Raw genomic sequence first — 23,275 nt, 5'->3', positions numbered from 1 at the left:
ATAAATTTATTATTCAGGAAAGCCTGACTCCAAAATATAATATTGTATCTGGCTTAATTCATTAGCTAATTAATTTCATCATCATGATCATCATTATTTTTAGAGGGGTCTCATGTAGCCAGGGCTAGCTTGGGTTCTGATTCCCCTTCCAAGGTCACATTTCTAATGTTCAAGGCATGTGGCCAGGGGAACCACCCAGGGCTGAAGATCAGCCTCTGCTATTAGAATGTGGGCATTCCTTGGGCTCTGTCCTGCACCCTTGACTCATTTCATTTACCCTAATGTTCTTAGCTCCTCCCATGGCCACCCCACCCCTAGACTTTCAGATCTATATTCTGGCCTTGGTTTGGGTCTGCTACATTCATAACCTGTTCTCTAGGGAATCTGTTTCGATCTGTAACACTGACTGTTCCTTTTTTACAGCGGTTCTCTAGCCTCTAACAGCTTATACGTGAAACCTGGTTGTGAACCCTGGCTCCGCCCACCCCGTGTCGCAGACTCCCAGCCCTCCACCAATCATATGCCAAGCCTGGATGTGAAGCCTGACTCCGCCCACCCCGTGCCTCAGACACAACCCTCCACCAATCATGCCTATCTCAATTTCTAAGTCTCATCTCATTCTTGAGCTTTTGAAGGGCCTGCTGCTTTCGAGGTGCAGAATCCCTTACGCTTGTCTGGAATCTCCGCTCACCCCTGTACAAGCAAGCTGCCTTCTTCCCCCAACACTACCCGCACGAGGAAGCCTCCAAACAACGGAAAGGCGCCAAGAGTCCATCCAGTTCTGCATTCTTGGCAGCTGTCGCAACCTCCTCCCCGGATGCTGCCAGCCACCCCAATCCCTGCCTAAGTGCTCGTATCTTAACCATACTTGGGCACAAGCCCAGCTTATCACCCCTCACCTAAAGAGCTATACTTGTCCCCCACCCTCACCTTAACCTGGGCACATGACTTCCTCAGTCCTCGTCATTGGAACTGATGAGCCTGCCTGGGAGCAGAATCTAATAAACCTGCATTTATGTGCTTTTAATGTGGTCTGATATGGCCTATATATCTGTCTCACACACACACACACACACACACACACACACACACACACACACACGAGAGAGAGAGAGGGGGGGGAGGGAGAGGGAGAGGGAGAGGGAGAGGGAGAGGGAGAGGGAGAGGGAGAGGGAGAGGGAGAGGGAGAGGGAGAGGGAGAGGGAGAGGGAGAGGGAGAGGGAGAGGGAGAGGGAGAGGGAGAGGGAGAGGGAGAGGGAGAGGGAGAGGGAGAGGGAGAGGGAGAGGGAGAGGGAGAGGGAGAGGGAGAGGGAGAGGGAGAGGGAGAGGGAGAGGGAGAGGGAGAGGGAGAGGGAGAGGGAGAGGGAGAGGGAGAGGGAGAGGGAGAGGGAGAGGGAGAGGGAGAGGGAGAGGGAGAGATATTATCTTGACGTGAAAACCCTGATGGGGTCAAAGAAAAAAAAAATCTAACAATTCATAGGTGAAGTGAATAAAATCATAATTTGTAATTTCTTCATTTAGAGATTTACTATGACACAGAACTACCACGTGTGGGGGCATGCATCTCCATCTATCTTGGAGTAGTCCTTGCTTTTTATAATGGCAGGTGTTGTGACTATGCTTGCTGAACACTATTTTCAGGTCGTTGGGCCAAGGTTTCTGATTCATCATCCTGTTAAAAACACTTCAAGCGAGTCCGGAGAAAGAGCAGCACCCATTCAAATCCACATGGGGTTCCATTGTCTAGAGTCCTTTGGAGGCCTGAGGTTTGCCTCTTTAATGTGGGCAAGGAATCCAGGCCATGGCACTCACTGTACCACTGAGGTACACCACCATGCACCCCAGCTCCCCTTTATAGTGGTCATTCCTCCATGGTGCTGGGATTTGAACCCAGCGCACCTGATGTGCTAGGCAAGTACTCTACCACCAGACAAACACCTTACCACTAAGAGCATAGGCTCTTGTCCCTTTAGTTTTTTATTTTAACTCTACGTGTACAGATGTTTTTCTTACATGTATGTCTGTATACCACCTGTGAGCCTGGGACCCTCAGAAGTCAGAAGAAATTCGATTCCTTGGAATTAGAATTACGGGTGGCTGTGAGCCACCATGTGGGTGCTGGGTTTCAAACCCAGGTCCTTGGAAGGGCATTAAGTGCTCTTAACCGCTGAGCGATTTTTCCATCCCTGACCCCCCTTTTAAACAAGAAATTTGTTCTCTTATTTAGTAATAGTCTTCAACATGCTATAGACTAAAATCCACTCGTGGGACGAGAAATAAATTCAAGGTTCAAGAGTGTAGTTTCAGGGTAGAATGTTTAACCTGACATGAATGAGGCCCTAGGTTTGATCCTTAACACAGAGGGAGAAGACCTATATCTCAGATCCCATCACCAGCAATTTCAGTTCACTGAACTGGATTCTTGAATAGTCTGTGGGGTTCTAATGCACAGTCATCAGGTGAGACCTGTGCATCTGAAGCTGTGCCCCACGGACCAGCAGACTCAGCAGACTCAGACTTTAGCCATCCAGTAAGTTATCCAGAGACTGGAGTGCGGAGGGCCCTGCCCCTAGCAGAGAAACAAGAAAAGCACGGCTATATCTAAGTCAGAGATCAGAAGGGGGAGAGGGGTCCCTGGGACGGGAGTTACAGATGGTTATGAGCTACCGAGTGAATGCAGAGAACAAACCTGTGTCTTTTGGAAGAGCAGCTAGTGCTCTTAACCACTGAGCCATCTTTCCATGCCCCAGGTTTTTAAAAATCACATTTTATGCATGTGTGGGGTTACTCTTGTGACCCTCAGGTGGAGAGCAAAGGATACATTTTGGGAGCTGGTTTATACATTTCAGTGAGTTTGTGTGTGTGTATATATATATATATATATATACATATACACATATACATATATATATAATAAATCTTTAAAAAACAACAAAAAAAGATGTCTCATGAATAAATAAAAACTTTTTAAAAAAATGTCAACCACAATGATACCAGATTATAGAATCCATTTTTATCACCATCAGCGAATTTAACAACTATAACGTGACAGAGATAGACAACTAACAGTTTGAAGCTGTTGGCCTCAGACACTGTAGCAGAAGGTCACAGGGCATTTACCTGTCTCTTCATTTGTCTTGGGTTTCGTGGATTTTCCTTCTGAAAGACAGAAGCGATCACCTGTGGGATAGCTCTCAAGGTCGGCTCCCATCTCTACCTCAGATATTTTGATGCTCAAAGAAGCAAATCATTGTAGAACAACAACTACACGAACACCATAGGATAAATTCAAATCTGGTCAAATCCAAATCGGTCAATTTTAAAAGGTATATATGGTCACGTGGGGAAGGAGAACAAACAATTTGTAGACAACAGGCTCAGACATCACGGCAGGAGACTGTGGGATATAACTACCTTTTTCCTTGGTGGGTCTTGTAGTACTCCTTTCTGAAAGACAGAGAGATTAATGATAGGATTGGTCTTGGCTTTTATTTCTTTTTTTTTTTTTTTTGGTTTTTCGAGACAGGGTTTCTCTGTGTAGCCCTGGCTGTCCTGGAACTCACTTTGTAGAACAGGCTGGCCTCGAACTCAGAAATCCGCCTGCCTCTGCCTCCCAAGTGCTGGGATTAAAGGCGTGCGCCACCACGCCCGGCGGCTTTTATTTCTTGAGCTAGGTATTTCTAACTGCTTTCTAGATACTGCTATCTGGATGTTCCATTGTTAGATACAAGGTAACTCCCTGGAAATTATTTATTTCCATGCTCCCCACAGTGAGTCAGGGAAACCTTTAGACTTTTCCCCCACACAATCACCCCCAGCTTCCTAACACACTGAGGCTCTGTTTTCATGTTCTTCTTTCCCCGTGCAGAAAGCCCCATTCTACACTTTGTCAGAACTATCTTCCTTTACCACCCAACTCTGTGAAAACTCTCCATCCCACCCCTGAGCTACAGCATCACTTCCTGCTGGCACTCTCCTCACAGTCCTAACTGCAGCATGAAGGTGCAGCCTGGCTCTGGCCAAGGGCTCACACTTGTAACCACACAGCTTTAGATGCAGCTCAGTCAATACTCAATGAGCAATCCCTTTTCCTTTATTGTGAATGTGACATAGGGAAAGGCCACCTGAGATATGTGACAGAGAGCACAGTGTACCCTGAGTCGAATGAAATAGGTTCAGCTATCAAGGGGACCTCCTGATATCCCCCAGTTCAGAGCGTTGGTATGAAGGGCTTATTTTAAATAATGCAATCTTTAAATTACCCTTTCTTTTATTTACTTTTCTTTTGGCATAGAGGGAGCTAAGGGTATTACTTGGTGACCTAGGCTGTCCTGAAACTCACTACAAAGTCTGGGCAATTCCTCTGTCTCCCAAGGGCTGGGATTACAGGTGTGAGCCACCACACCCAGCTATTCCTTTTCAAGACTAAGTGTGGGATGACTTACTGGAAGAAATCCTGCTGGGACATTCTGTAACTCAGGCATCCATGTGGTTGAATTATTTTCAGATATGTAATTTATTTTCTTTCATCACTGACACTCCGAGTTTAAAGACACACCTGCCCCTCCCCCTGTCAGATTTTAAATTATATCCATGCTACCAAATCTTATACAATCAGTTAATGGAAAAGGCCACACACAGTCTGTTCTCCTACCATCTGAAGGATGGGAGTCAATCCATTTAAGAGGATTAAGCTGTAATACAAGCCAGCCAAGGTAACAAACACCTCCATGGCATGCTGGCAACACTCATGCCATGGAACCTGGCTAACAAGAGTCATGATAGACACAGAGATTCTGCTAACATCTTCTACCAGTGAGTTATGACTGTGAAATCTTCGGTTGAAGCTACCAGCTACACTGAGAGAGCCTTGAATCTGTTGCTGCTCCCCCAGAATATTGGAAGCTGCCTGTCACACAGAAGAAACTTCTCATCTACCACGGCTCCAGAAACCACAGACGCTTTCTGCCCGCAGAATACCTGTATCAGTTCTCTCAGGGTCCATCCCTTGCAGCGGATGCTTTGCCGCCAGTTCTTGGCTTTTTCACAGTTTCCTTCAATTTCAAAGTCCATGGGAGTGAATAACCGTCCTGTCTCACTCCGTATACTCCTCGAATAGATGCCTGTAAGACAGGATAAACTGAGGAGCCAGCTAGGAAAACACCTGCTCTTGGCCTACCATCATGCTGGTTCTGGGGCTCAGGCTCAGTCAGGAAGGTTTACATTTCCCTGTGAGTCACCAAGGGCCACACATCAACCTGACAGGCAAGGACAGAGACTAGCTGACATTGCCCTTTGAACTTTTCCTAAAAAGAATTCATTTATTTATTTTAGGAGTACTGGTGTTTTGCCGGGTGTTTTGTTGGTCTGTGGACAGCATGCATGCTTTCTGCCTACAGAAACCAGAGAAGGACATTGTCTCTCCTAGAACTGGGGTTATGGATGGTTGTGAGCCACCCTGTGGTTGCTGGGGATGGAACCTGGGTCTTCTGGAAGAGCAACAGCTAATGCTCTTAACCACAAAGTTGTCTCCCCAGCCCTTAACATCACCTTTTAAAGTATTCTACTGTAATAGTAAAAGAAAAGAGAATAGCAGACCGGGCGTGGTGGCGCACGCCTTTAATCCCAGCACTTGGGAGGCAGAGGCAGGCGGATTTCTGAGTTCGAGGCCAGCCTGGTCTACAGAGTGAGTTCCAGGACAGCCAGGACTACACAGAGAAACCCTGTCTCGAAAAACCAAAAAAAAAAAAAAAAAAAGAAAAGAGAATAGCAAAGGAAGGTCTCTGAGACACAAACAGGATTTATTCTCCTCCTTTTACTGTGCTCCGGGGTAGGGCCAACTTGCATTTTAGAAAGGTGAGTGAGGACACAAAGTTCCCTGCTGGGCTCTTGTGAATCCACCCAGGAGGACTAGCTATCACCACAGCCAGTCCTGTCTTATATCAACAACATCACTCTTCCAGCTCATGATAGCTAGCTATAAAATATTCTCATATTTTTGACATATAGCTATTGGATGTTAAAAGTGGTTTTGGAAATATAATCCAGAGGGAATAGCTAGATTACACATAGACAGTAGAATTGTAGGGAAAACGCCTATTTGTTGATAACAAAAGAACCTATTGAGGCTAGGGAGATGGTTCAGTGGTTAAAATTGCCTGCTGCTCTTTCATGAGGCCCAGGTTCAGGTCTCAGAGTCTACAAGGTGGCATCTAAGCACTTGTTAACTCCAGTTCTGATGTCCCCGTTTGGTCTCCATGGGCTCCAGGCACAGGCACACATGCAGCCAAACACCCATGCTCATAAAACAAAAATAAATCTTAAAGAAAGAACTGTATTGTAGGAGGAAGGTCAGTCAATGGGTGATAGAACAGTAGTTCTGTACCTTAACCATGATCATTTTCACTGTATTTTTTTTTTACCTATAGTCCTTTATTTCTCATTGCAGTCCGGTGAGAGAAATTTTATTCTCATTTCAAAAAAAGAGGAAGTTCAGTGTTAGAGAGCCTGACAGAGATGACAGAGCAACTGACTTGGGGTTTAGCTATGAGTGTCTCCCCATCAGGGTTCTCACATTGACAACCTGGTCCTTGACTTGGTATATGAGAATGAGATATTCTCGATCATAGAGGGAGCTGCCCTCAGGAGGGATGATGGTAACTCTCATGGGACCCCCAATTGCTGGCTTCCTGTCTTACGATATGATCTCTTCCTCCTACACGTTCTCTTGTCATGAAGCCACCTACCAGCAGTCTCTTACCAAAAGCTACACAATAGGCTGCACGATCTTGGCTTTTTAGCCCCTAAATCTGTAAGTTAAATAGAGTAGCCTTACTTGAATACTAAAATAGAGCCAAGAACAATGGGCTAATATACTGGTAAACACGAAGTTTGAGTGTATCTTTCTTCCAATTCAAATATCTGCCCCACCCTTTTAACTTAGATTAAAGTTTGACAGATGTTACAGGTAACAGACCCACAAAGGTTGATGATGAATCTCTCAGACATGTACATTTCCTGCCCAGCTGTGGAAGTTTTCACTCTGGTATGAGATACTAGATGGGCATCTTTTTTTTTTTTTTTTTTTTTTTTTTTTTTTTTTTTTTTTTTTTTTTTTAAGATTTATTTATTTGTTATATGTAAGTACACTGTAGCTGTCTTCAGACACTCCAGAAGAGGGCGCCAGATCTCGTTACGGATGGTTGTGAGCCACCATGTGGTTGCTGGGATTTGAACTCTGGACCTTCGGAAGAGCAGTCGGGTGCTCTTACCCACTGAGCCATCTCACCAGCCCCTAGATGGGCATCTTATGGGCCTTTTTCTCAAGGGGAATGGGAGGTAGCCTGATAAGCTATGGTTTTATATTTAAACATGCAAAACTGCAACTTGGGGCAGAGCTCATGACAGAATGCTTCCCTAATATGCACAAAGCCCTGGGTCTAGCCTCTCTGGGGTGTGATGCAGATAAACACAGGATATGCACAGCAACCCCGAGACTCTTCTGAGTAACCACCATCCAACACAGTCAGCCCTTGACTGGCATCTGCAAATGTCATCTCGCTGTGCTGAAACTGTTGCAAGGAGTACACTCGACACATACGACTCAGTTGGTTCCCTCCTGGGCATCTACAGAGAGAGGTGCCTTCATAACTCATGGCTGTTAGAAATTCTGGCACTAGGCTCAGGTAGTCTCCACCAGGTGAGTAATGCCAAGATTTCTCTCCTCTCTCTCTCTCTCTCTCTCTCTCTCTCTCTCTCTCTCTCTCTCTCTCTCTCTCTCTCTCTCTCTCTCTCTCTTTCTCTCTCTCTCTCTCATCCTTGCTATCCTGGAACTCAATCTGAAGACCAGGCTAGCCTTGATCTCAGAGATCTGCTTGTCTCTGCCTCTCAAGTGTTGGGATTAAAGGAGTGTACCACCACAGCCCGGCTCATACCCTCTTCTTATTGTTAATTTGGCCTCACAACCTCTCACCTCGTTAACAGGCATAACATTACCTATATCTCGAGTCCCATAAACTAGATCCGGGATGAGACACCCTCAACACAGGTGCCTGCCCCCTACACTGTGACTTTGAAAGGCACCGAAGATCTGAAACTCACCTTGCTTAAATTTCTCCTTATTCAGGAACCCCTGAACGTTGCCACATACCACAGGAAGCTCAGCTCCTCCAAAATCCGCATTTTCTTCTCTGGGAATTCTCGGACCTGCAGGGACACATTTCACTTTATTCTAGAACTGTGCAGGGCCTTCCCTCCACCCACTTTGGTATCTTACTTGTACAACTAAAAATGCATTAGGTTTTCACACGAATTAGTTACATTTTATAATATAGTACGTATTATTTCTTTTAGGCATGATTAGATGCTAATAAAGATAACAACACACCCTGCTCCCAACCTCTGGACTCCTACGCAGCAGCCAGAACTTTGGTGAGAAGAATTCCACTCCCAGACTTGTTGGCTACAGCAGTCACTGCTTGACGACTTTCTTCCTAATGCTTTGGAGAGTTAGTTCTCATTGTATCAGGGCTTCAGAGTTTTGTAGATGGGAAACAACATAATGCCCAGACTCTGTTCCACTGTCTTATTGGATGCATTTATGGTAGAAAAGTGGGATGGGAGAGACACCCAGTGAGGGGGTGTCATCTCTGTCCTTTGATCTGATTTGCTGGTTTTCTCCTTTACTGTGCTTGCCTGGGGTGGGGGTGGGGGTGGGGGTGGAGCTCAAGCAGTACTAGCTCTAGAGCAGTGGTTCTCAGCCTCCCTAGTGCTGTGACCCTAGTGCAGTTCTTCATGTTGTGGTGACCCCCAACCATAAAATTATTTTTGTTACTACTTTATAACTGTCATTTTGCTACTGTTATGAATCCCAATGTAAATACCTGTGTTTTCTGATAGTGGAGGTCTTAGGCGACACGTGTAAAAGGGTCATTGAACCCCCAATGGGGTCGGACAGGTTGAGAACCACTGCTGTAGATGATTCTGTAGGCGCCAGAGGGACCCTGCAGACCCTTCAGGGGCGGATGTATTGGAAATAGGAAGCCACAAGAGCGCTTATATTGAGACAACATGGCGCTACTCTGGATATCTGAGATAAGCCAGCCAAAACATGGCTGACACTGGACATGGTGGAAGGGGGTAGGGACAATGAGTTAGCACAAAATGACTGACACAGGATGTCTGGAGACCCCAAAGTAAACAGTGATGTCATGTGATAGTTGTGGCAGTGTGACACTTTTGTGTGGGTCTGTATAAATATGGCCTTGAGGTCAGGGGCTGGAACTATCACATTTACTGGCTTGCCTGTGTGTCGGTCTGCAGGCCTGCGTGCCTACCTCCACTCAGCCTGCCTGTATGTGTGCCAGCATATAGCAGGGTGCCTGCTGGTGACTGCCTGCTAGCAGCCTGTACGCTGGTGAGTAAAATATGTCTCATTTTCCTGTCATTTGTCAAAATCTCTTCAACCTCCCAGCTGTCCAAGATCACCCTCATTTCCTGGCATCTGAACACAGAGCCCAGAGTATGTGGGATCTAATTCCATTGAATCAGACAATGAAGGCCTTACAATGAGTTTCCGCAGTAGTGTTTCCTACTACAGTTAAGGGGATCCATCAAAGATACAGCGGGACTGGGGTTGGGAGTAGGTATCGCACAGTTACTTTAGAGTACAGTCTATCAGAACAACAGTGGTCCAGCTGGGCACTAAGCTTAATTCACCTGAAAGCCTATGTCACACCTTTACAGATAAGCAAATTGAGTTAGAAAAGGACAAAAGTATGGCTTAAGTCACACAGGACTTTAGGGATTAGAATACAGGTCTTGTGTCACCACCAAGGTCTGTAGGGTTCTGTGGCTTTCTATGTGGGTAAGAAAAAATACACTAGCCGGGCGTGGTGGCGCACGCCTTTAATCCCAGCACTCGGGAGGCAGAGGCAGGCGGATTTCTGAGTTCGAGGCCAGCCTGGTCTACAAAGTGAGTTCCAGGACAGCCAGGGCTATACAGAGAAACCCTGTCTTGAAAAACCAAAAAAAAAAAAAAAAAAAGAAAAAAAAGAAAAAATACACTAAACAGCATGTGAGCCACACACTTTCTTTCTTTCTTCAAGAATAATCAGCATATGAAGGCCTATGCCATTCTGGGTCTCTCCCAAATCAACTAACTACTCAATGGGATGATGGAAGTTATCAACCCTCCTTTGTGCTGTTGAAATTGACCGATGCTAAGGGGTGGAATTGGTTTCATCAGTCAATTGAGAAATCTGACTTGTCAGTGCACAGAGTGTAGAAGAAGACTTATGAACGCTTGTTGAAGCATTCCTGAGAAACTGTGGACCCACCTCAGGGGCCAGCAGAGGAGCAAGTAAAGAAATTGTTCTTTCAGCCATAAAAAAAGAAAATCAAAATTATGCCACTTGCAGGAAATTGGATATAACTGGGAGATCATCATATTAAGCAAATCTAGTCAGTCTCAGAAAAACAAAAGTATGTTTGCTCTCACTTGTGGGTCTTAAGAGTTCATACAGAGACACAAAATTACTACTTTGTTTTGTTTTGAGACAGAGTTTATCTGTGTAGCCTTGGTTGTTCTAGAACTTGATCTGTAGATCAGGCTGTCCTTGAACTCAAATATTCATCTACCTCTGCCTTTTGAGTGCTAGGATTAAAGGCATGTGTCATCATGCCTCCCTCACAAAATTGTATGTACAAATGACATGAACGTAGGAGCAAAATTGTCTAGGAGACAAAGGAAACTAACAGGAGTGGGAAGTGGAGGATCATGGGTCCTGGTGGAGTACGCTCAAAGTTCATTTATTTACTAGTATATAAATGGCCTATGTGATCCAGTATAATACATTAAAAAAAATAAATTAGGACCAGGCATGGTGTCATATGCCTTTAAACCCAGCACTCAGAGGCAGAGGCAGGGGGATCTTGATGAGTTCAAGGGAAGCCTGGCCTACTCTACAGTGAGTTCTAGGCCAGTCAGTGTTGCATAGTGAGACCCTGTCTCAAAACATTTAAAAATATTTTTATTCAAAAAATGTGATTAATCACATTTTTTACCTCTTTTTCTGCGTCGTTGTGAAGAAGTATTGGCACTTCTTGCTAGGACAGCTGAGAAAACAAGATACATGTCTCTTATTTATAACATCACAGGGTGAGCAACATTTTACAAAAACACCATTTAAAGCTAACTTTCCATTAGTCTGCTTAGTACTTTGTGAAACATATCAAAATCCACATCAGAAGTCAGGAACATTTCTTACAAAGGCCTAGACAGTAAATAGACAAGGTTGTTTGGCCCATAATTTCCTTTGTGGTTCCTCACCTTTCAAATTAGAAAGCATCCACAGGCTATGTAAATAGAAGGGTGTGCTCAAATAAAACTTTGTTTATAAATAACTGGCAAGCTAAGTTTTCCTTTTGGGCTGTAGATTGCTGACTTCCAATCTAGATGTAAAGGTGATAATTAGCAGGGTTTTTGCGTTGTCTAGATCACACACATACGCATACACACACACACACACACACACACACACACACACACACACACACACAGAGAGAGAGAGAGAGAGAGAGAGAGAGAGAGAGAGAGAGAGAGAGAGAACAAGTCACTTCATAATCATGATCGGGACTGTAATGGTCAAATCTATTGAGATGATAAAGTTGGGGAGTACAGATGGCTTTTTGTTCCTTCTCAGCCTGTGTCCAAAGCTGGCATCTTTAGACTACGTGGGAGGCTGAGGCAGATGGATATCTGTGAGTTTGAGGACAGCCTGGTCTATATAATGAGTTCCAGGACAGCCAAGGCTATACAGAGAAACCCTGGGCTCTTGTCTAAGCATGCTACACAGAGCATAGTGGGAGACAGGGAGTGTGTTTCTATCAGCATTAACCTTCCCCACTCCAGGCCTCCTGCAAGAGGCGTTCTTTCCTCTTTTGGTTGTTCTGTTTATCGATTTGCTGAGACAGCGCCTCACTCTATAGAACATACTGGCCTGGGCTCAGTATGTAGCCCAGGAGAGAGGTTACATTTCTCTAGATATACTTGTCAGACATTGCCTTCAAGCCAAACCAAAGGTTTGCCATGACCAAAATAGGCCTCTGGCCCTTGATAAGTTGGGGAAGGAGAGACTATCAGAGTCACTCAGAAATAGCATAAAGGTGAAGGTTATGCCTAGAAGGGTCAGTGGTAGCTGATGGCTGGGCTGAGAGCCAGCAAGGGAATTTGTGAAGAAACATGATTCTTCTGGCAAGAAGAAACTCTGTAGGTGGGAACTTGATGGCTGTATTTGGGAGATACACTGCCCAAGGTGACAGCATTAGGATGTTGATCTTCTAGGAGGGTCATTTGATGTCTTAATTTCAAAGCAAGTTAGTCACTATTAACCATGGGAAATGCTTCTGCTATACTAAGTGGGAAATTTATGGCCAAACACATGCATGTGTATGCACATATACATGCATATAATGAGATATAAAGTCATATGAAGGGAGGGGGAAAGAGATTTAGGGAGAGGGAGATGAAGGAAGAAAGGGAGAGAGAAGGGGGGGTGGAGAGGGAGAGGGAGAGGGAGAGGGAGAGGGAGAGGGAGAGGGAGAGGGAGAGGGAGAGGGAGAGGGAGAGGGAGAGGGAGAGGGAGAGGGAGAGGGAGAGGGAGAGGGAGAGGGAGAGGGAGAGGGAGGAGAGGAGATACATTGTTTTAGACTAATGATTCAGTAATTTGTCAGATCTGGGCCAGAGGGGAGACTGTGGTCTCAGTGGGGCAGATTCCTCCCTCCACTTGCTCAACTTCCCTCTTCACAGCAATTCTCTGGCTGGAAGAGAAGCTTGGGTAAGCTGTAGACTCACTTGCCAATTGCAAGTGGGGCAGTGGGGCTGACTCAGACAGCTGTTCAGGTTTAAGACAGACTATGACAGGACAATCTGTTCTCCCTCTCCCTCCGGTTGCTTTATACCCAGAAGCCATGGAAGACGCTCCACAGGCAGGAGAAGGGGATATTCACAATATTTACCAAGTTTCAGGGAGAGTCATAGACTGGGAAGTCACCCAAAGAGCTGGGTTGACCTTGATGACAGCCAATCTATGACGTTGCTTCACTTTGCAGATGGGAAGAACTAACAGGCTCATGTCTGCACAGGGACCACATGGGTTTGGTCCAGAGGAGGGTAAACTATATCACCTGTCACATAGAGGTGTTTGTTCTGTTTTGCTTTACAGCTATTTCTGCCCTTGGAAGTTCAGAAGAGGCTGTAGGGACCTTGTCTGACCACATTGACTAAATTGTGCTTATTTCTACATACTTTGGAAACTGACTAAATTGTGCTTATTTCTCCATGGTTACTATGGCTTCATCAAGCAGTCAGGGAAATGGGTTTATTATTAGAATTATGTAACATAAAGAATGAAAATTTAGTACTGAAAATGTATCATGCTTTTTTTTTTTTTTTTTGTCTTTAACCTGTTTTCCAGCTTGTTTTCATTGGGATTTTGATGTTCCGTATTAAGTAGCTTCCAAGTCTCTCTCTCTTTTTCCCTGAGGAAATAGAAAACAAAACCAAAACCAGATGCTTCTAAAAGATTACAATGTACATAACAATGCTTTTCAGATTTCCTATGCTACTACTTGTAAAAAGTCTAATACATAGTATAAAAATATATAGCTCATAGCTTTGTAATTAACAAGTCTTTGATATTTAACCTGGTATTCTGACATCATATCAACTTGACATAAGCTAGAGTCATCGGAGAGGAGAAAATGTCCCCAGAAGATCAGCCTGTAGAGAAACCTGTAGGATATTTCCTTTTCTTTTTTCTTTTCTGTCTTTTTATTTCTCTCTCTCTCTCTCCCTCCCTCTCTCTTGCTCTCTCTCTGTACCCATCCTATCTATCTATCTATCTATCTATCTATCTATCTATCTATCTATCATCTATCTCTGTCTATCTTTGCTTTTTTGAGGCAGGGTTTCTCTGTGTAGCCTTGATTGTTCTGGAACTTGCTCTGTAGAACAGGTGGCCTTGAACTCACAGATATTCTCCTGCCTCTATTACTAAAAGCTTGTACCATCACCACCTGGCAATAAGGTATTTTCTTACATAGTGATTGGTGGGGGGAGGTCTCAGCCCATTGTGGGTGGTGCCATCCCTGGGTTGGTGGTCCTGGGTTCTATAAGAAAGCAGGCTGAGCAAGTTGTGGGGAGCAAGCCCATAAGCAGCACCCTTCATGGCTTCTGTATCAGCTCCTGCCTCCAGGTTCCTGCCCTGCCTGAGTTCCTGTTCTCATCGCTTTTGAGCACAAACTGTTATATGTAACTGCGAGTGAAATAAAACATTTCCTCCCAAGGTTCTTTCTGGTTATCGTGTTTCATCACAGCAATAGTAACCCAAATTAAGGTGCCCGGGTTTACCCAGATGCCATTTCCTTTGCCTGACATTGATTCAATTCATTCACTCTAGAATTAATACAGAAAATAACTTCAGGCACTTTTGTTTGTTTCCCAAGGGACACACTGAAAATAAAAATAATAATGAGAAATAACACTTAGGTGCTTTCTGTGTGCGGGGCATCACTGCGAGCCTGTTATGCTTTGGATTTTAAGTGTCCCCAAAGGCTTGGGTGCTGGAAGGTTGAGTCTTAACTAATAGCATTGCTAAGAGTGTGGAAACTCGGGAGGCCGGAGGAATAGAAGGAACTTACATCTCTGAATAGGGGAGTCTTTTAGGGGGTACTGAGAAAAAACACACTGACCTCACCCCAAATCTCCACTGTGGAGTTTCCAGGGTTTTTGTTCTCTCAATGTGTGTCTCTGTCTCTCTGTCTCTCTCTGTCTCTCTCTGTCTCTGTCTCTCTCTCCTCTCTTTCTTTCATCGTTGTTGTTTTGTTTATTTACTTTTTTCAAGACAGTGTTTCTCTGTGTAGCCCTGGCTGTCTTGGAACTTGCTTTGTAGACTAGGCTGGCCTTGAACTCACAGAGATCCACTAGTCTCTGCCTAAAGCCATGTACCACCACCACCACCCCCTGGCTTTTTGTAGTTTCCAGCTAGTTTTTTCATATCAAATGCCATTCTAATGCTGCTCTAAGGGCCAACCATAGTTCCTGGGCTTCCCCCTGGCTTCATCTGTGCAGGAACAGAGCTTTAGGAGAACCAGGTTTGGAAAGGACGAGCAAGCAAATGTGGTTTCTGTTTAAGCTTAAAATCTCAATGCCTTTAATAAGGTGCATCCTTCTGTCCTGCCTCAGCCTCCTGAGAGTGAGGGGATGTGCGCCATCACCCTAACTTGATATCTGTTTTCAGAGAATTTATCTCATATGTTTGATAAAATAAATATAAAAAGAATTAAATGAAAAGGTGGGTGGTAGTGGCACACACCTTTAATCTCAGCACTCTAGTGGCAGAGACAGGTGGATCTCTGTGAGTTTAAGACCAGCCTGATTTACAAAGCAAGCTCCAGGACAGGTAAGACTGTTTGTTACACAGAGAAATCCTATCTTAAAAAAAAGTAAAGCAAGCAAACCAACAAACAAGAAAGAGAGAAAGAGGGGGGGGGAGGAAAGAAGAAAGGAAGGAAGAAAGGAGAGAGAGAGAAGCCAAGTCTCCAATGAATGCTGTGGGAGACAGTACTCTGCACCACAAGTCTTACTGTAGAGATCCGATCTGATGAGGTGTTAAAATGAGAAATCCTGTGAGGAGGTTACTTCCTGCTCTCTAGTGAAGTAGGGGGCCTCTCCTACTCATAACCTTATCAATTTGCCCTGTTCACCAGGACATATTTGTCATTGCAAGCATCTTGCAATTAGAAATTAATGGTACTTCTCATGAAGCTAATTTCCAAAGAGACCTCTATTTCTGACAGATGACCTTACTTGATGATTTCTGGCCATGATATAACCTATAAACACTTGTAAGATTTTATGCTGAGTCAGTAGTAGTGTGATTCACGAGAGGTCATGAAGGTAGGCAATACAAGGGCTTCAAGGAAAGATTTTGAGAATCTTGTCTCACGTAAATTTATGCTGGTCATCAGTGAAAAATATTCACAGAAACATAGTTATTCAACATACAGTTTTTAAGTGTGTAGAAATTATATAAATTTTTTTTTATGGGAGAACACTGAGTTCTTGGATCAATCTGATGAATACAATTAATTAATTAATAAGATGAATGCAATTCTAATCAGAGATTCCAATGGACTAATGGGTAGGGGGAAATATTCTTGAATTTATTCTAAAATCCAGTTCCAGCAAGTCATCTCGGTGGTTGTAGCTATGAGCCCTCCACTCTGTCCATTTGTGTCGCTCCCTCAGGTGCCAAAGGTGCGAGGGGTGGGGACCAAGACATGGACGGGGAGACAGGCAGCGTCTCCAGCACTGCGCCGTAGCATAGGGGATGGTTTTACAGACTCTTTTGTTATTGATTTGTTTTTAAGACAGGGTTTCTCTGTGTAGCCCTGGTTGTCCTGGAAGTCACTCCATAGACCAGGCTGGCTTTGAACTCAGAGATCCACTTGACTCTGACTCCCAAGTTCTGGGATTAAAGGTGTGCCCCATCACACCTAGATGATTTTTTGAGTCTTGTATCCTATTTATACAAAGAGCCAAATCCCATGGGGACTAGGGATGTAAACATTAAAAAATGGTCAGGTTTCTTGCAAGCACTCTAAAATCAAATATAGAACATTTTTTAATCCCTTTTTTTTTTTTAAATCTTCAGGTGGAAATGGCTACAACTTCAATATGAGACCTAGGGACCACTGTGGGGGAAATGGCAATAAATTCTATTAATAACTTACCAGAAAGCCAAGGAGTGAGACAGAAATCCTAGAGATACATGTGCTCGGGAGTTAACAGCGTGGAAGAGCGGCTGCAAGGCAGCAGAGAGAGAGGAGCAGGGAGAGAGGAACACACAACAGGCAGTGAGAAATGACTGCTATGCCAAAATGAAAGCAACGGATGCTAACAGGATCCTCAAGCAGGGTTTAAGGCGGTTCCGTTAAGGGCAAATAGGATCAAAGTACATTAATACAGGAAAAGATCATAAAGAAACCTGTTATGTATGACAAATTAGTGCACATTTAAAAGTATACAAGTCAGCATTATTAGGTTAAAACAAATAGTGTGTAAAAATGTAGACTGTGTCCCCTGACCAGCTGTGATCTTTTTTTTACAAAGCAAGAAAAGGAAAACATATAGATTTATCTAATTTATGCAAATAATGTCATTACATGCTATGTTAATATATATTGATATATTCTTGAAAGACACATACCAGTCTAGAAGGAACACTTAAAAGCAGAATAAATCTGATGAAAATATAATATTTTGAAAAAAAACTAAATTACAATTTTTTAAAACATTCCTTTTGCTCTATTTAAGGTATAGTAAAGATAGTGGTCAGAGAACTGTAAAGTATAAAGAAAAGTCACAAGTATTACAGCAATTTGCATTACTGCTGGGAAAGCCTGGGGGCATTGTATGTGTGAATGTGTGTGTGCATGTACATGCGTGTATGTGTCTGTCTCAGGTATCCTCCACTCTTGCTCTTCATATTATTTATTTTATGCCACAAGGTCTCTCAACTGAGCCTGGAGCTTGCAATTGCACTGACTAGCTGGTGAGCAGGCTCACAGGGGCTTGCTGTTTCTGCTTCCCCATCCCTAGGGTTGCAAGTGTGCACCATGGTTTTCAGCTTTTTACACTGGTCTTGGGATCTGAATTCACGGGACCTGGTCCTCGATACAAAGTGCTCACAACTGACTGCAGCAGGAAGTGGGGGTTGGTTTCAGGTTTCTAACATCCTGTAGCTGGGAGACTGTCCCCTCACTTCCTGCTAAGCTAGTCTGATTTTCTTTTTGAACCACGGTCACGTGCCACAGTGCCTGTTATTTATAAGCCACCTTTATTCTAAGACCCTGAGGCAGACTCGTCCACCCTGTTAGATGCTTGTCAGTTTCCAATCTAGCCTTTCAGCATACCTTTTGGGACTCGCATGGGACACAAACACATGCCACTTCTAGTTCTGCTTCTAATTGCGATTTGCAAGGAATTTTTATTTTGCCCCCTCCAAAGACTCCCAAACATTAGTGACATTCAACACGTCTACATCAAAGGATGGCTCTACCTCTGAGATACATTTCCCTTTTGTGGTTCTTCACTTCATACCTGCCACTCCTAAATGATTGTGACCATCTCAAACGCACAGATTCAGTTAATTAGATCTAGAAACAGTGGTGACCCAGATGATGGGCTGGGTTTTGGAAACACTGACTCTGTCATTGTGGGAGACATCAAAGTGAAGAAGGCTAAAAACATCAGGACCTTGGACAGAGGCCCCAAGCACTGTGTTTACAAAACAGACTTAAGTTTTTAAGGACAGCTAGGTTGTGACTGGTGACTGAAGCCCAGGGTGGATGAAATACCCACGTGAAGCTTATGGTAATTAATCGGGGTGAGGCACAAGGCTACTCTGCTGCCTCAGAACTGTATAGTGAAACCCCAGGGCAGCTGTCTGCCACACCTTTGTACCCAGATGCTTTTGCGGCCCTTTCATCTTGCCTCCCTTGTTTCTTCTTTTCTCTCCTCTTTCCTGTTTATACCACCTCCCGCTTATAGATCGTTATCACCTTTTAACACATTAACTAGTTTATATGACCCACAGTTTTCAGGCTGCTCCTTTATCATCTATGTATATTTTATTCTTCTCCATGCTCATGTCTCTGGATCTTTTCTTGATGAGGTGACCTTGTTTCGACTTCCATCTCTGTCTTAGCTAGGATTACTATTGCTGCGATAAAATACCATGACAAAAAGCAACTTCGGGAGGAAAGGGTCTATTCAGCTTATACTTCTGCATCACTATTCATCATGGAAGGAAGTTGGGACAGAAACTCCAGCAGGGCAGGAACCTGGAGTCAGGAGCTGATACAGAGGCCATGGAGGGATGCTGCTTGCTGGCTTGCTCCCCACAGCTTGCTCAGCCTGCTTTCTTACAGAACCCAGGACCACCAACTCTGGGGTGGTACCACCCACAATAGGTTGGGCCCTCTCCCATCAATCACTAATAAGACAAGACATTTTCTCAGTTGAGGTTCCCTCCTCTCAGATGACTCCAGCTTGTGTCAAGTTGAAAGAACACTCAGCACACTCTTCCTTTCTGTTTTGTATTTTATTCTAGTTGTTTCTTCTTTCTTATCTTGATTTGGGGGCTGTTTGTATGTTAATGTCTTTGTCCCTGTCTCCATCATATACATTGTTTCACCTCACAGGTCATTGCTGTCATGGCAACCAAAGGCCAGCTCCTCTCACACAGAACACACTATTGTCTTTTGCCATTTTCTGTGATAATTCTGTGCCACATACCTGTCAGTCTCAGACTTTATCTGCATGTTTCTGGTATAACCAAGAGGTATGCCTTTCCTATTCTTTCTGCTTACATCATCTACCAAGTAGTCCCTGCCTCCATCAAGGAACCCAGCTAAGTCCTTTTTGGTTCCCTCAAGGGAAACAAAGATGCTGTAGTTAAGATCTCCACCATACCCTACTAGGCTGTATCCCTTCCAACTCTCTTCCTGTGTTCATTGAAGAGGTTTGGATTTATCAGATGTGATAAAAGTGATAGACTGAGGACTGGAGGTGGTGTGACCAAGGAACACCCTGAGCATGTTCCTGCAGAATGTTCGGCACTCAAATGATCTGAGAAAAAATTACATAGCTTCCTAGTAACTATACCCCCATCCAACAGACCATGCCTCATCCTGCTACACTTCCTGGCTGTTGCTCTGCCTCTGCACCAACCTGAAGACATTTTCATGTCGCCCAACTCCTGTGCTGCTTTTTGTCCACAGTGCTCTGATTTACTGTTCCCCTTTATTTCTCTGTTAATCATTTCTGGATATTTAGTATACAAAATTGTTGCCTCTGTTCCTTCTTTTTTATGGTTGTCTTTTTTTCTGTCTCCATTCATTCATTCATTCATTCACTCACTCACTCATTCACAGAATGACTACTGTGGCTGAGCCTCACAGTGAGCATTACAACTGACCACATCAGTGACTGCCACAGTGACCACTATAGCTGGCCATCACTGTGATCACTACAACTGGCCACTTCGATGACCACTATGGCCGACCATCACAGTAACTGCTACAACTAACTACCTCAATGGCTACAACAGGGACAAGTATTACTGACTGGCACAGTGAACACTACAACTGACCACTTCAATGACCACTACAGAGACCACTACAACTCACCAACCTAATGACAACCACAGTGACTACCATGACTATAAAGGTGGTCAGTTGTAGTGTTCATTGAGCTGGTTAGCCAGTCTCAGATGACCATAGTGATAATTAAAGTCAGTAGTTAAGTTGTAGTACTCATTGTGTGGTCAGTAATAGTGGTCACTGTGATGGTCACTGTGATGATCATATATATATATATATATATATATATATATATACATATATATATACATATATATACATATATAATCACATACATGTAGGCACATACTGTATTAGTATATGTTACAATATTTCTTACATATCTTACATTACACATATTATACATGTATCTTAGGATCTGTGTACATGCATGCCCACATATACAGGTGGATATGCAAGCAATTGCATGTTGAGGTCAGGGGACAACCTTAGGTGTCATTCTGAAGTCGCACTCCACTGTGTTGTTTTTGGAACAGGATCTTTCCCTTGCCTTGAACTTACCAGGTAGGCAAGTCTGGTTGGTCAGTGAGGCCCAGGAGCCTTCTGTCCCCACTGTGCTGACATGGGATTGCAAGTATAAGGCACATTTTTTTCTTTTAAAAAACAAACAAGATTTTGGGGATCAAATGCAGGTCCTTGCAGACACTTTATTAACTGAGTTTTGTCCCCAGGCCCCCTGTGTGTGTGTGTGTGTGTGTGTGTACACATGTTATCTACATGTATGTGTGGTGTACATGTATGTGTACATGCACAAGGAGGCAGAAATTTATATTGGCTTCTTCCACCATTCTCCCCTCTATTTATTAAGGCAGGGTCTCTCAATGAACCCATGAGCTTGCCAGATTTGGTAGTCTAGCTAGCCATCTTGTCTAAGGGATTCCATCTCTGCCTCCTGTACAGTGGAAAGTAGGGTGTCATGCCTTCCTGGTTTTTATATTGAACACTAGTGCGATCACACTTGAGTAGCAAGCACTTTAATCCACTGAGCCATCTCTCTTTACCCTTACATGCTTTTAAATTATTATTAAATATGCTTTCTTGGTTATATAAGGTTCTGATACATTTAACTGAATATTCTGGGTTCCCAACCACCCTTTTGGATTCTGACCATGGAAACAAGCTTTCTTTCTCTCATTACATACAATAGTCACTAAATGTGAGACACATGGGTTGATAGATCTCAGCCTTCCTTATTTGTTTTTAACTCTTACACATTTGTACATTTCTTTCCTCTACTCAAAATGTGGATAGCAAGAGTTGGCCTCCTAAATCTCAAGGCTGTTATGATCTTGCCAAAAGTATGTTGAGATAACATAAGCTAACTAGGTGGTGAAGGGCATCTATCAGAAACTATGCTAAATTTGACAATGGTCAGTCTGAAACTTTTGTGTCTATAATTACAGCACTTGGCTGTTGTAAAATTTATTTAAATACCAGCCTTTCTACCCCACCTTGGCTATTTCCATTCCCAGATGAAAGACACACACAACCTTTATATTTACAATAAGCCTTGGACAACACAAGTGCAGGCAGATACTATACTCTATGTTGTTAGAATCTATTTCCTATCGATAACCTTGAATTACTACTATGTTTCATCTGGGCTATTCTTAATTCCAATAGGCCAGCCCACAGAGCCACATTTTCTTTACTCCTAACCCATGTCTGCTTCTGCTTCTTCCTCTTGCATTTTCTTCAGAAGAAAGAAAGTGGCCTTTGTGTTTTCTCTCTGAGCCCAAGCCCAAGAAACCTAAACCCCATCCACATCTCTTCTGCCCAGCTATTGGCTGTTGGCATCTTTATTTACCAAGCAGAAATAACTTGGGATCACAGGGGCTATGTGCAGACTCCAGGTCTTGGGGGCCCACACAGCATTGTAATAGTTAGCAAAAGACCAAACCTCAACACTTGGCTAGTTGTATTTTGCGTCTTTTACCATTACAAATGACCCTATGAATACAGGATCTTTGTGTTAGGAGGTATCTTAGCCAATGTTCTATTGCTGTGAAGAGACACCATGACCACAGAACCTTTTATAATGAAAAATATTTAATTAGGGCTGGCTTACAGTTTCAGAGGTTTAGTCTATTACCATCATGGCAGAAAACATGGCAGCATGCAAGCAGATAGGGTGCTGGAGAGGTATTTGAGTATTCTATATCTAGATCAGCAGGCATCAGGGAGAGAGCCTGGGCCTGGCTTGGACATTTGAAATCCCAAAGCCCACCCCAGTGACATACTTCCTCAAACCACACCCATTTTGATAATGCCACACCTCCTAATCCTTCACAAGTAGCCAATGACCAAGCATTCAAATATGAGCCTGTGGGGCGTCATTCCTCCACAAACCACCACAGTAGGCATGGCAGTGAGTATATATATATATATATATATATATATATATATATATATATAATAACTATTTTTTGTTTTGGTTTTTTGTTTTTTGTTTTTTGTTTTTTTTTTCTGAGACAGGGTTTCTCTGTATAGCCCTGGCTGTCCTGGAACTCACTTTGTAGACCAGGCAGGCCTCGAACTCAGAAATTCGCCTGCCTCTGCCTCCCAAGTGCTGGGATTAAAGGCATGTACTACCACTGCTCGGCAAAAAAAATAACTATTATTCTGCTATTTATTTCTTCCATATCAGCAATACATAAGCACATCCATTTAATTGATAGGATTCAACCTGTTAAGCATGCGTTCATAGTCATTTCTTGCCTCCTCCACTTTCTAAGATTGAAAAGAAGCTCCCTGGATAACCGGATGCACACAGCAGTCATCGTGTTTAGCACAAAATGCATCTAGTCCCGGAGGCTTGCTTTTGGTCATCAAATTCCTGACATCCTGTGGGCCAAGGCTGAGCATCCTAATCCTCCTGATCCACTTCTTAGGAATTCCTGAGATTCCTCTTCTGAACTCAGTTCTGAAGAGGAACTATATAATACTCCTGCAGGAAGAAACAAAAGTCCTGAACAGCTCTAGTCTGTGTCCTAGGAACCAACCTAGGAAGAGATTCTCTCTGAGAAAAACTGGAAAAGAGGGCTGGAGA

At 43.6% G+C, this 23,275-nt stretch overlaps 1 protein-coding gene across 8 annotated transcripts in view; it reads right to left on the bottom strand.

The window, feature by feature from the left end:
* LOC110292222 (nuclear autoantigen Sp-100) overlaps nucleotides 1-23,275 on the bottom strand; it is a 60,760-nt gene that overhangs the window by 5,697 nt on the left and 31,788 nt on the right. For 5 of the 8 annotated variants that reach the window (XM_029474812.1, XM_085839029.1, XM_029474823.1 and 2 more), the window contains 6 exons: nucleotides 13,465-13,539; nucleotides 11,065-11,115; nucleotides 8,101-8,205; nucleotides 4,981-5,123; nucleotides 3,415-3,447; nucleotides 3,121-3,159 (listed from right to left, as the gene is read on the bottom strand). In XM_029474812.1, coding sequence (XP_029330672.1) covers nucleotides 3,121-3,159; nucleotides 3,415-3,447; nucleotides 4,981-5,123; nucleotides 8,101-8,205; nucleotides 11,065-11,115; nucleotides 13,465-13,539 — 446 coding nt within the window. Of the gene's footprint in view, nucleotides 1-2,991; nucleotides 3,160-3,414; nucleotides 3,448-4,980; nucleotides 5,124-8,100; nucleotides 8,206-11,064; nucleotides 11,116-13,464; nucleotides 13,540-22,759; nucleotides 23,174-23,275 lie in introns of those variants that run through there. The other 3 variants (XM_021159609.3, XM_029474839.1, XM_021159439.3) reach the window with 3 other exon arrangements.

Source organism: Mus caroli, unplaced genomic scaffold (genome assembly GCF_978045245.1).
Source record: "Mus caroli unplaced genomic scaffold, Mus_caroli_1 scaffold_1, whole genome shotgun sequence".
Taxonomy (NCBI): Eukaryota; Metazoa; Chordata; class Mammalia; order Rodentia; family Muridae; genus Mus; species Mus caroli.
Note: the sequence above shows the minus strand (reverse complement) of the source record. Positions and strands in the feature narration are given on the sequence as shown.